We start from the raw sequence: 13,971 nt of genomic DNA on the forward strand, positions 1-13,971 counted from the left end.
ATGATAAAAAAAGTTATGTTTAAATTAATGTCAGCTTACTAATACCCATCAAACTGTGCATTTCTGGAGAACCTTTTTAGGTAGTGCAATAGAATTTCTCGCAGTACAACACTGAATCACCATTCAGTCTGATTTATAATATACTAATACTGACATTCCAGAGAGATAGATACTGACCATCCATTTTCATTGCATACACAACAGCTGAATTTACAAAGCCACAGTTTCCAAGAAGTACCACAGCAAATGTTTACAACGGTGAGTTAAAGTGATAGGGAACGTCATGTAAGTTAGTTTTCCTCATAGAGGACGATCTATGATAATTCATTGTCTTCCACCTGGTCTTCTGAACCATAATGGAAAATGTCTGAGGAGGATACCCACATTGTCATGTCTGTCTGTGGCAGGAGGGTCACAGACCAATTGAGGTGTGAGGGAGGGATTTACAACAACAAATCGGCAACCATGTGCAAAGTCCCCTGCATGTCGCTGATATAGTACAGTAATGATCTGCTCCTGTGATTGGCCGAAGTAGATCCAAGAGAGCAGTGACGTCCTCCATTATTCACACAGAGCTTTCAGATTAGATCAGCAGTGTTTGCAGCTATATTGGAATGACATCATCATTAGTTCTCCTGAGAACTCCCATTCAAATTCCCCTGAAATAAAAACACAGCCACAATTAAACCAGCGTGGCCAAGGGCTTATTCAGCCTGAAGTCACAGTCTAGAATGAAACATTTTCCATATCTAGCAGATGTAAAGAGTAAAACATCTAATCGCTTATGGAGAAACATCAAAGTCAAATTCACGGGCTCAGAAGAGGACAAATACATCAACTTGCATTTACATTTTCACAAGCATTTTGATGCGTCGCAAGTACAGTGAGCTTCAAAAGTATTGGGACTGACATGTTGTTTTGGCTCTGTACTCCAGCACTTTGGATTTGAAATGATACAATGACTGAGGTTAAAGTGCAGACTGTCAGCTTTAATTTTAGGGTATTTTCATCCATATCTGGTGAACTGTTAAGAAAGTACAGCACTTTTTGCACATACCAAAAGTATTGGGACAAATTCACTTATATTTGTATTAAACTGGTCAAAAGTTTAGTATTTGGTCCCATATTCCTAGCACGCAAAGATTACATCAAGCTTGTGAGACTACAAACTTTTTGAAGGCATTTGTTGTTTGTTTTGGTGGTGTTTCAGATAATTTTGTGCCCAATAGAAATTAATGGTAAATAACATATAGTGTCAATTTGGAGTCACTTTTATTGTAAATAAAATATGTTTCTAAACACTTCTACAATGGTTCACCAGATATGGATGAAAATACCCTAAAATTAAAGCTGACAGTCTGCACTTTAACCTCCAAAGTGCTGGAGTACAGAGCCAAAACAACAACAAATGTCAGTCCCAATACTTTTGAAGTTCACTGTTAGTGGCAACATCTCCATATCCAGTTGACTATGACAGAAAGTAAAGCTGCCTTTCAAAAATTGTCCATAGAAAAATATCCATTGAATGCCACGGTTAGATTAGAAAAATAAAGGAGGGCCAAACTACAGGGAGAGGGGAGTGGAGGTGGAGGAGCCAGGTCAGGTCCAGGCCACTTTCCTTGAGATGGCCTGCTTGAAGCACTCTGGGTCCACGTTGCCTCCAGGCCGCAGAGCTCTCTCCAGGCTCACCAGCACATTCTGGTGACACTCCCTGATGTTAACAGGGTACTTGGCCCTCAGCAGCTCGTAGGCCGAGATCAGCCGCATATTCTGCTTCACCATGAGGTACTGGATGATACAGGTCGGAGCCAGGGAGTACCCGTCACGGCAGTGGACCAGCACTCGTTTCCTTTTTTCCGTGGAAGCCTCGATGCACTCGTTGATGTCCTCGAAGCAGTGCTGCTTCAGGGCGGGGCTTCCCTCGCCCAGCGCGTCTGGGACATCGCAGATGTCCACCTTGAGGCGGGACCAGCTGTGGCGGGCGCCTCGGGAGCAGGTGCAAGGGATAAGGCTGAGGCTTGGGCCGGGGTCCCCCGGCATGCTGCTCATGTCGATGATGCTGTCAATGTTGTTGCGACACAGCGTGCGCCCGTTGTACGCTGCGTTCAGGTTGCCCACGAAGATGTAGTCCGTCACCTTGGAGATGACGGGCTCAGAGTACTGGAAGTGTTCCGGGACGTTCAGTTTGGGTGTGTCTGGGGTGTCTGGTGGACCCGCCCTGCCCACTGCCCCCACCCCGGCCGGACCTGTGGCAGCCCTCATGCTGTAGTTACGCAGCTTCTTGGAGCCGGAGCGGGAGGGGGGGTTGGAGTCGGACTCTGAGCTGCTGTTCCAGGGAGGGGAAAATAGGGAGAAGCGGCTGGAGGACTTGCTCTTGGTGAGGTTCTCCACGGGGCTGGATAGGCCAGAGCTGGAGGCCGTGGTGGAACCAGAGGCACAAAACAACGAGGCCCTCTCCAGGGAGCCTGTGCTGCTGGCTGCTCCTGCACTGTGGGCCTGCTCCATCTGCAGGGAGACACAAACGACATCAAACACACACACAAAGCATACTGAAGTAGGGCACCATACCAAAAGATAGGACACCGATTTTTTCTAAGAAATTCATTTTGGGATGTCAGCAATACATTAAAATACTAGTAACAATCGGGGGTTGGAACCGAAAAGGTCATTTTTTGGGGGGAGGAACAGAACCAGAACCGACAACGAATGTGATCTAAACTGTTCTGGAACAGAGCCATTATTTTAAAAAGCATGGCAACCGGTTAACGTTATTTTACATTCCGGACATTTTTTTCCCAGTCCCACAAAAAAAACAATAAAGCGCCTATGCAGAGTCCTCACTGTCAACTCAGAAACTAATTCCAGTGTCTGCCTGCCAGCTGGAAATCTTTGTCAGTGTGTGTGTGTGTGTGTTGGCTACCTGCCCCTCCCCGCCGAGCAGTCTACTTACTGTTGCTACTGACATTACAGGCATCATTCAGAAATTAGGGAGAGATTTTACACTGAACAATTACATAAAACGCAACAATTTCAAAGATTTTACTGAGTTACAGTACATAAGGAAATCAGTCAATTTAAATAAATTCATTAGGCCCTAATCTAAGGATTTCACATGACTGGAATACAGGCACTCTGCCACCATGGGGCACTCTGTTCACAACGTTGTCATCAGCAAACCGCTCGCCAACACGATGCTATATAGACGCTGTCTGCCATCTTCCCAGTACAGTTGAAACCGGAATTTATCTGTGAAGAGCACACTTCTTTAGTGTGCCAGTGGCCATCGAGGGTGAGCATTTGCCCACTGAATTCGGTTATGACGCCCAACTGCAGTCTTGTCAAGAACTTAGTGAGGACGGCGAGCACACAGATGAGTTTCCCTAAGACGGTTTCAGACCGTTTGTGCAGAAATTATTTGGTTGTCCAAACCCACAGTTTCATCAGCTGCCCGGATGGCTGGTTTCAGACGATCCTGCAGGTGAAGAAGCCTGATGTGGAGGTCCACGGCTGGCATGGTTACACGTGGGTTGTGAGGCCGGTTGGATGTACTGACAAATTCTCTAAAACGACATTATGGTAGAGAAATGAACATTTTATTCTCTGGCAACATTCCTGGTGGACATTCCTGCAGTCAGCATGCCAATTACACACTCCCTTAAAACTTGAGACATCTGAGGCATTGTGTTGTGTGACAAAACAGCACATTTTAGAGTGGTCTTTTAATGTCCCCAGCACAAGGTGCACCTGTGTAATGATGGTGCTGTTTAATCAGCTTCTTGATATGCCACACCTGTCAGGTGGATGGATTATCTTGGCAAAGGAGAAATGCTCACTAACATGGATGTAAACAAATTTGTGCACAAAATTTGATAGAAATAAGCGCTGTGTGTATGGAAAATTTCTGGGACCTTTTATTTCAGCCCATGAAACATGGGACCAACACTTTTCATGTTGGATTTATATTTTTGTTTAGTGTAATTAGAGAACAATGGATTACCTTTCTTAATGCTAGTTAAGGACAATATAGATTTCATGTTTCACATTGGATTTATTAGCTACAAAAAGGTAAGACGTGTTTTTATTTTAATTCTGGTGCCGCTCTACACACACAAGCTTGTTAGCTACAGTGCATTCGGGAAGTATTCAGACCCCTTGACTTTTTCCATCTTGTTACATTACAGCCTTGCTCTAAAATTGATTAAATAATAGTTTTTCCTCATCAATCTACACACAATACCCCATAAATACAAAGCGAAACAGGTTTGTGGAAATTATTGTAAATGTATTACAAATAAAAAACAGAAATAACTTATTTAAATAAGTATTCAAACCCTTTGCTATGAGACTCAAAATTGAGCTCAGGTCCATCCTGTTTCTACAGATCATCCTTGAGGTGTTTCTACAACTTGGAGTCCACCTGTGGTAAATTCAATTGATTTGATAAAATTTGGAAAGGCACACACCTGTGAATATAAGGTCCATCAGTTGACAGTGCATGTCAGAGCAAAAACCAAGCCATGAGGTTGAAGGAGTTGTACGTAGAGCTCCGAGATAGGATTGTGTTGAGGCACAGATCTGGGGAAGGGTACCAAAAAATGTCTGCAGCATTGAAGGTCTCCAAGAACACAGTGGCCTCCATCATTCTTAAATGGAAGAAGTTTGGAACCACCAAGACTCTTCTTAGAGCTGGCCGCCAAACTGTGCAATCGGGGGAGAAGGGCCTTGGTCAGGGAGGTGCCCAACAACCCGATGGTCACTGACAGAGCTCTAGAGTTCCTCTGTGGAGATGGTTGTCCTTCTGGAAGGTTCTCCCATCTCTGCAGCACTCCACCAATCAGGCCTTTATCGTATAGTCGCCAGACAGAAGCCACTCCTCAGTAAAAGGCAGGACAGTCCGCTTGGAGTTTGTCAAAAGGCAACGAAATGACTCAAGATGCTCTGGTCCCAGATGGAACTCTTTGGCCTGAATGCCAAGCTTCACGTCTGGAGGAAACTTTGCACTCTCCCTACAGTGAAGCATGGTGGTGGCAGCATCATGCTGTGGGGGTGTTTTTCAGTGGCAGGAACTGGGAGACTAGTCATGATCAAGGGAAAGAGGAACAGAGCAAAGTACAGAGAGATCCTTGATGAAAACCTGCCCCAGAGTGCTCAGGACCTCAGATTGTGCTTTGTCATTATGGGGTATTGTGTGTAGATTGATAAGGGGGGAAAAAATGTTTACTTATTTTTAGAATAAGGCTGTAACGTAACAAAATGTGGAAAAAGTCAAGGGGTCTGAATACTTTCCGAATGCACTATAGCTAGCTTTTTAGCTTGCTCTGGTCTAGCTCTCAAAAAACTCATAATCAAGGGCTAGCTCTGGTCCAATGTTAGTTAAGCCAACTCTATGAAGTTCAAAGACATTCCAATGTCAGTCACATGTCACACCCTTCGCTACATTTGTCTGTCCAATGCATGTACATAGCTTGCCAGCTCCATAGCAAGCTGCTCTTTCATTGGTGAAGTAATTTGATTTCAGAGGTTTTAAAGGGAACAAAAAGGAATGATAAACAGTTTCTTTTTTGGTGTTCGAACCAGTTCAGAACTTTATTTTGCTGGTTGGAACAGTGGAACGGAAAGAAAGAAATTGTGGCTCTGGGCAAATAATTTCGGTTCCAACCCCTGGTTAAAATGCAAGTACTACAGCCACCCACATAGCTAACAGTACTCACTGATGGGGAAACCCATCAGTATAGGCCTAGTAGACAGACATACCTGGGCTTTGAGATTGTTCTTCCACTCTTGGGTCTCCAGAGCTTTGAAGCGGCCATTGCTATCTGAGGAGACGGAGAGGCAGAGGGGCCGATGGGCCCTTGGGACAAGCTGGGGGGTGAGGGCAACAGGGACAGGCCGAGGCTCGTGGTGCTCATTCCTACTCATCATCAAATTTGGACAGGAGCCTGAATCACATATACAGGTAGGAAAACATCCAGTGATTAGGCCTTGCCAAGTTCTGTAACTTTACAGTTCTAATGTTTCTTGAAAACTACGAGAAAGGCCTCAACAGCATAGTGCCTCATACAAGCAAAAGGATAGTCACAGTGCCACATCTGTGGTTTTATAAATAGCTCAACCACTCTGAGTGTTGCCATTTCTGTTCTACTAGTACAGGGTTTCCCAAACTCGTACAGGGTTTCCCCTCTCCAGGTAAACATTTTGGTTTTTGCCCTAGCACTGCACAGCTGATTCAAATAACCAACTCATCATCAAGCTTTGATTATTTTAAGCAGCTGTGTAGTGCTCGGGCAAAAACCAAAATGTTTACCCGGGGAAGGGGCCAGGATCGAGTTTGGGAAACCCTGTACTAGACAATGGAGCCTTTTATATTAGACCAATTGTTGCTTGCTGAGGGGCTAAACATTAACATTGAGATATCCCTGATTGACAAAGGCATTGTGAATATTTAACTGTGTTACAATGTGATTAGTTATGATAAGAATGAACCCTCTGTATATGCTGTAGCTAATGCAGTGTTAAAACAGATTGTTATCAAAAACCCAACCCCAACATTTAGGATGCAGTGCTCAAAATATATTGAAATATTACCAGGATAAAAAAGGGCACTGGGTTTTAGGACAAATATTTTCTTACCAGTGGCACATTCTGAGCGACTGATGGACTGTATCTGCAAACTATGTTGAAGTCTGAATGTGTTGTGAAGATGCTTCACAATCATGCCTGTGAATGAAAGAACATTGATATTTTCAGTTCTGTATTTTCATTTACCATTCATTCATACACAATGACTTAAGCAACATTGTTTTATGTGTACCCATGAAGAACAAGTACCTGTCTTGCCATTATGTTTGGGAAATACTTTTCTATCCAACAACTTAGGTGATATTAGGCATTTGTTCCATTTTTCCACGGTTTCCATTTTCTGCCTCCTGATGAGCAAAACAAACAGATTAATTGAGGATTCTGATGATCAACATTGGTTTCAACATTTTCCAAAGCCATCCGATATCAGTGTTGATAATGGCTGCTGACAATCTGTAACTATCAATCAACACTGCCTAGGTAACTAAATATACCAATTGTCATAGTAGAGAATCTCCCTCCGCCGCCGTAAAACTGAAATGAAAGATGAGCAGCATCATCATCATCAGTTAGCAGAGAGAGTATTCAAAGAGCGCGACATCTAACGTTAATCTGACTCATGTTGTGGTGGTGGCCGTCGGCTCGCTGCTGTTTTTACCAGCCAGTTAATCAGCTAGCGGTAGGATTCCTGGGGACTAGTGCCAAGCCGTGCATTGACTAACCGAGCCTAATCAAATCATTTTTAGCATAGCATATTTCTTCTAAATTAATGTATTGCATTATAACATTGCTGCCTGCTATGGTATGCCGTATGCACACAGCTTGCTAACGTTAGCTAGCTACTGTTAGCAAATTTAGCTAGCTAGAACAGGTTGGTGCAGTGTCGCTGTTTAATGAATGCTCGCCAATCAGCAAGAGACACACACACAAATGCGCATTCGAAATAATGTAGACAAACAGTACACTATTGCATAGATGTCCATACAACAAGAATGAAATTGATAGAAATTCCAGTTAGCACAAACCCCCCATCCACTCGCTCTTTGCAGCTCTCAGCCGAATGAACAGTACGGAAGCTCACGTGGACAAATCACCTCAATAACGAGACTAGGAATTCTACTGAGGTGTAATCATTTCGCCGATTCTGTTGCAAAACGTTTCGTCTGTTATTTTTTTTTGCAAAAAACGTCCATTCCAAGAGGAAAAAGCAAACGAGAGTTCCTATTGGACAAAATCAGGTAGGTCCCGCCCCATTTCGTTAAATTTTCTCTGTTGCTTCCGTTTGGTTGTTAAACGGTAAACGGTTTCCGTAATAAATACACCCCAGGTAAATGTGGTCCGTTGTGGCCCCTGTGTTGACAACTCTGTCAAGGAAAAATTGTATTGAATATACAAATAACAAAATTTAACAAATATTGCCTGCATTAGACGTATCAAATGTCATCAATTGATTTTATGGAATATTAAAATATAAATCTTGACATCTTGGTCTGATAGTGATCCAGTCCCATTGGTTTGGTATAAATGGGCTGGGGGAATGCTACTCTCAAATTCGTCTGGGCAATCGATTCAAGGGACTGACAGTCAATGACAGTTTTAAAAAAAAAATTTCAGATAACAAAAAAAGTGTAGAAAACAACCTTAAATGTTGTGTAATGATCGAGTAGGCTCATAGAATTATTATATTCTTCAATAATCAAATGGTTATATCATTAGATTAAATTACCATAGAACATAATATTATCTATCCCACATTGTTAGCCTACAAATGATTAAGGAACAATCTGGGATACTAAGCTGCCTATGCCTAATTCACATTCAAAAAGGTTTAAACACTCACCTTGTGTAGTGATAGCCTATGATTTTATTGGATTTTCTCTCGTTGTCTCTCAATTGACAAATAATCCTTCTTATCATGCCCTGGTTGCAATCTGCATGAAGCAAACCCTCATTGAGAGCAATCACTTAAACTGTATGAGGCAATGGTTTTCAAGGCGAGTTTTAATTGGGCAGCTTAGCCGCACTCCAGGTATCCTGGATACGCTAGTCACATGATGTCACCCTGCTGCATACAGAGCAGCTGAGCACATAGTCCATAGAGATAGAATAGTTGTATCTCTATGACATAGGCCCATAGGGATAGAATAGTTTTATCTCTATGACATAGGCCCATAGGGATAGAATAGTTTTATCTCTATGACATAGGCCCATAGGGATAGAATAGTTTTATCTCTATGACATAGGCCCATAGTGATAGAATAGTTTTATCTCTATGACATAGGCCCTCATCCAGAACGCCGCAGCCCGTCTGGTGTTCAACCTTCCCAAGTTCTCTCACGTCACCCCGCTCCTCCGCTCTCTCCACTGGCTTCCAGTTGAAGCTCGCATCCGCTACAAGACCATGGTGCTTGCCTACGGAGCCGTGAGGGGAACGGCACCTCCGTATCTTCAGGCTCTGATCAGTCCCTACACCCAAACGAGGGCACTGCGCTCATCCACCTCTGGCCTGCTGGCCCCCCTACCTCTGAGGAAGCACAGTTCCCGCTCAGCCCAGTCAAAACTGTTCGCTGCTCTGGCACCCCTATGGTGGAACAAGCTCCCTCACGACGCCAGGACAGCGGAGTCAATCACCACCTTCCAGAGACACCTGAAACCCCACCTCTTTAAGGAATACCTGGGATAGGATAAAGTAATCCTTCTAACCCCCCCCCCCCCTAAAGGATTTAGATGCACTATTGTAAAGTGGTTGTTCCACTGGATATCATAAGGTGAATGCACCAATTTGTAAGTCGCTCTGGATAAGAGCGTCTGCTAAATGACTTAAATGTAAATGTAAATGTATCTCCATGACATAGGCCCATAGTGATAGAATAGTTGTATCTCCATGACATAGGCCCATAGTGATAGAATAGTTTTATCTCCATGACATAGGCCCATAGTGATATCATAGTTTTATCTCCATGACATAGGCCCATAGTGATAGAATAGTTGTATCTCTATGACATAGGCCCATAGTGATAGAATAGTTTTACCTCTATGACATAGGCCCATAGTGATAGAATAGTTGTATCTTTATGACATAGGCCCATAGAGATAAAATAGTTGAATCTCAATGACATAGCCCATCTGACTATGGAGGACATAGGGAGATAGCAGGCCAGATGTTGTAACTGTGTCCTTGAAAACGTTACAATAGCAATTTCTATATCAGCATTGTAAGCTGCACAAGACTCTTTCTATTTAATATGCATCACGCAATAGGTAACATCAAAATGTTTATAATTTAAGGTGAATATGTCATAGTCATGATGACAGAGGAGTCAGTCCAGCAGTGTGTCATACTGCACATTTACTGACAAACATCATGACTGAGGTGCCATTGTGAAAGGTCCAGGGCATTTGTGGTGTCGGTGTGAATGAAGTGTTGGTATAGTGTTGGACACTTACGAATGCATGGATATACAAACACACAACGTCCAGAGAGTGGGTGGGTAGGTGTGTAGGTGGGGGGGTAGGTGTGTAGGTGGGTGAGTAGGTGTGTAGGTGGGTGAGTAGGTGTGTAGGTGGGTGGGCGTCATTTACATTTCAAAGAACCCCTCAAGCTTCTCAGATCTTAATTTTCAGGTGCAAGATATGCGTCGATAAGAACCCCGCGAGATGGCAAGGGAAGGCCCTGCCTGTTGCCAAGACACCTGCCTCTCCGAAGCCTTTCTCTCTCCTCTGTGCCTATTATTCAACACCTGCTTGTGACGCTTGGGTCTTTACGCAAACAATGACTCCAGAAGCACTTCAAACAATATGCTTAGAGAGAACTAACAACCACATTATGAATTAGATGGAGCCCCATTGACAGATCATCTGCTTGTTTTCTGCCCATTTGCCTCATGCTAAATGACTCTTGGTGTCATGTGATGTGTCTGGTACCATGGAGTGGGCTTACTAACTCTACCAGGGAGTGAGCTTACTAACTCTACCAGGGAGTGAGCTTACTAACTCTACCAGGGAGTGGGCTTACTAACTCTACCAGGGAGTGGGCTTACTAACTCTACCAGGGAGTGGTCTTATTAACTCTACCAGGGAGTGGGCTTATTAACTCTACCAGGGAGTGAGCTTACTAACTCTACCAGGGAGTGAGCTTACTAACTCTACCAGGGAGTGGGCTTACTAACTCTACCAGGGAGTGGGCTTACTAACTCTACCAGGGAGTGAGCTTACTAACTCTACCAGGGAGTGGGCTTACTAACTCTACCAGGGAGTGGGCTTACTAACTCTACCAGCGAGTGAGCTTACTACTCTACCAGGGAGTGAGCTTACTAACTCTACCAGGGAGTGGGCTTACTAACTCTACCAGGGAGTGGGCTTACTAACTCTACCAGGGAGTGGGCTTATTAACTCTACCAGGGAGTGGGCTTATTAACTCTACCAGGGAGTGAGCTTACTAACTCTACCAGGGAGTGGGCTTACTAACTCTACCAGGGAGTGGGCTTATTAACTCTACCAGGGAGTTGGCTTATTAACTCTACCAGGGAGTGAGCTTACTACTCTACCAGGGAGTGGGCTTACTTACTCAACCAGGGAGTGGGCTTACTTACTCAACCAGGGAGTGGGCATATTAACTCTACCGGGGAGTATGCTATCCATGGTTTATTGATCAGGCCTGTAGTCAGGATCAGAACGGGCATGTTCCAAGGTTCCCAGGGGCTCTTTGATGTTACTGTGCCCAGCGTTGGGAGGCTCACCACAGGCCAGGTCACCCAGCGGGAGAGCCTGTGTCACAGGACAGAGTGGCGGAAAACACAGCCATGACCTTTGGTTTGGCACTGCTGCTGGATCATCACTCAGATCCTTATGTTCTGGTAACATGTGCAGTTCTGCTCTCACACACACTGGTCATCCATTCATCTCTTTCCAGGAAGTAACAATTCACCGGAATAATGAAGAGGATTCTGAGAAAATATATTTGATTTCCATTGAAACATTATAAATGGAAATGAGAGAAGGTCTATTTAATTTCCAATACAACCGTAATTGTTTAAATTTTTTATTGGAGATTGAAGACATTTTCTTTGAATCCTTCTAATTTCCTCTTAAAGGCATAGCCCCTTCTTTGAATTTCACTCTATGATAACTGACCTAGCATGGTTAGAACTCAGTTCAATCAAAGTATCTTGATTTAAAGTCTAAACCTTTCCAAGTTATACTCAAACTTCCATATTTGTTGCAATATTGCTACATGTGTTGCAATACTAATGTATTAAGGCTATGTTTGACAACATGCACTCAAGCTATGAAAAAAACTCCTTTACTTATTTCATACAATTCAATATGTTACACCTGACCACCTGTGAGAGCAGTAAGCAACATCCCCTCTTGTAGTGGCCTCAGTGCTTCCAGTGCTCTGTCCAAAACATAGCTCCTCATTAGGTAGCTGTAATGAGCATGTGTACAGTAGGTGCTGACTACGCTGGCTCAGACTCCAAGCCCTGCTTCTGTTGTTTTATCCCTCCCATAGGGATCCATGTTAATCTAAAAGTATTATAGGCTGACACTGCTGTGGCTCCCTGATTTCCCACTGTACCAACCCTGTGTCAATTGGGAGAGAGGAGGCTGCTGAACTCAGGTTAATTGACCCAAGGTAGGACACATGATATTATCATCTGAGATTCAATCAGACACATTCAATCAGATGCTTTGGGGAAATTAGAAGCCATACATGGATTTATTGCATATTTCCATCAAGTAAGAGTTTTAGAATATTTCCATATGGGGCATTGTTTGTTGAATAACTTGAGGTAGACACTATGACAATTGTTCTTCAACTGAGACAAATTGTAATGATGTTTTTATGAACATGCCAGTCATATGTGCAGCGTTCAAGTTTACCTATAAGGCTATTCAACCTGAGGATAAAACCAATAAACATTGAACTACATAGAAAATAGTTGAGCTTCTATAATTGTATTATTCCTAAATTATCATGTGTTTATTATGAAATGTCTATAAAAATGGCAGCATAAACAGTGCCTTCAGAAAGTACTCATACCCCTTGACTTATTCCACAGTTTGTTCTGTTACAGCCTAAATTCAAAATGGATTAAATAGATTTTTTCGCAACCATCTACACAAAAACCTTAAAATAACAAAGTGAAAACATGTTTTTAGAAAATTTCTTGAAAATTAAATGCAGAAATATCTAATTTACATAAGTATTCACACCCCTGAGTCAATGCATGTTATAATCACATTTGGCTGAGATTACAAATGTGAGTCTTTCTGGGAAAATCTCTAAGAGCTTTTCACACCTGGATTTTACGATATTTGCACATTATTCTTTTTAAAATTCTTCAAGCTTTGTCAAGTTTGTTGTTGATCATTGCTAGACAGCCATTACTTAGATTTTCAAGCCTGATTTAAGTCAAAACTGTAACTAGACCACTCAGGAACATTCAATGTTGGCTTGGTAAGCAACTGTGTTTTCGGTTATTGTCCTGCTGAAAGGTGAATTTGTCTCCCAGTGTCTGTTGGAAAGCAGACTGAACCAGGTTTTCGCCTAGGCTTTTGCCTGTGCTTAGCTCTATTCCATTTCTTTTTAATCCCCAAAAAAACTCCCTAGTCCTTGCCGATGACAAGCATACCCATAACATGATAGAGCCAACACCATGCTTGAAAATATGAAGAGTGGTACTCAGTGATGTGTTATGTTGGATTTGCCCTAAAATGTAACACTTTGTATTCAGGACATTAAGTTCATTTCTTTGCCACATTTTTTGCAGTTTTACTTTAGTGCCTTATTGCCTTATTTTGTACAGGTTTGCTTCTTTTCACTCTGTCATTTAGGTTAGTATTGGGGAGTAACTACAATGTTGTTGATCCATCCTCAGTTTTCTCCTATCACAGCCATTGAACTCTGTAACTGTTTTAAAATCACCATTGTCCTCATGGTGAAATCCCAGAGTGGTTTTCTTCCTTAGTTAGGAAGGACGCCTGTATCTTTGAAGTGACTGGGTGTATTAATACACCATCCAAAGTGTAATTTCACCATGCTCAAAAGGATATTCAATGTCTGCTTTAAAAAAAAAATGTTTTACTCATCTACAAATAGGTGCCCTTCTTTGAGAAGCATTGGAAAACCTCCCTGGTCTTTGTGGTTAAATCTGTGTTTGAAATTCACTAATCGACTGAGGGAACTTACAGATAATTGTATGTGTGGGGTACAGAGATGAGGTAGTCATTCAAAAATCATGTTAAACACTATAATTGCACACAGAGTTCATGCAACTTATTATGTGACTTGTTAAGCACATTTTTACTCCTGAACTTATTTAGGCTAGCCATAACAGAGGGGTTCAATACTTATTGACTCAAAACATTTCAGCTTTTCATACAAATATT

General features: G+C 42.6%; 1 protein-coding gene across 2 annotated transcripts; it reads right to left on the reverse strand.

Moving 5' to 3' along the window:
• Positions 1 to 1,327: 1,327 nt before the first annotated feature.
• On the reverse strand, positions 1,328 to 7,862 carry LOC115192715 (uncharacterized). 2 transcript variants are annotated; one of them, XM_029751502.1, is made up of 5 exons: positions 7,605 to 7,862; positions 6,829 to 6,926; positions 6,631 to 6,717; positions 5,755 to 5,939; positions 1,328 to 2,505 (listed from the first exon to the last, which is right to left on the reverse strand). In XM_029751502.1, exons 2-5 carry the CDS (start codon positions 6,914 to 6,916, stop codon positions 1,600 to 1,602), a joined length of 1,266 nt encoding a protein of 421 aa, XP_029607362.1. In that variant the 5' UTR covers positions 6,917 to 6,926; positions 7,605 to 7,862; the 3' UTR covers positions 1,328 to 1,599. The 2 variants fall into 2 exon arrangements, with proteins under 2 accessions (XP_029607362.1, XP_029607361.1); XM_029751501.1 differs by having other exon boundaries at positions 6,829 to 7,862.
• Positions 7,863 to 13,971: the final 6,109 nt, after the last annotated feature.

This window comes from Salmo trutta, chromosome 4 (assembly GCF_901001165.1).
Source record: "Salmo trutta chromosome 4, fSalTru1.1, whole genome shotgun sequence".
In the NCBI taxonomy this organism is placed as follows: domain Eukaryota; kingdom Metazoa; phylum Chordata; class Actinopteri; order Salmoniformes; family Salmonidae; genus Salmo; species Salmo trutta.

Bases quoted from the DNA above. Each gene is read 5' to 3' on its own strand.
- LOC115192715 (XM_029751502.1), bottom strand. From the start codon at position 6,916: ATGGAAACCGTGGAAAAATGGAACAAATGCCTAATATCACCTAAGTTG. The intron at 6,718-6,828 runs GTACTTGTTCTT...TTTCATTCACAG, and splicing joins CAAACATAATGGCAAGACAG to GCATGATTGTGAAGCATCTT. The intron at 5,940-6,630 runs GTAAGAAAATAT...TATGTGATTCAG, and splicing joins TCGCTCAGAATGTGCCACTG to GCTCCTGTCCAAATTTGATG.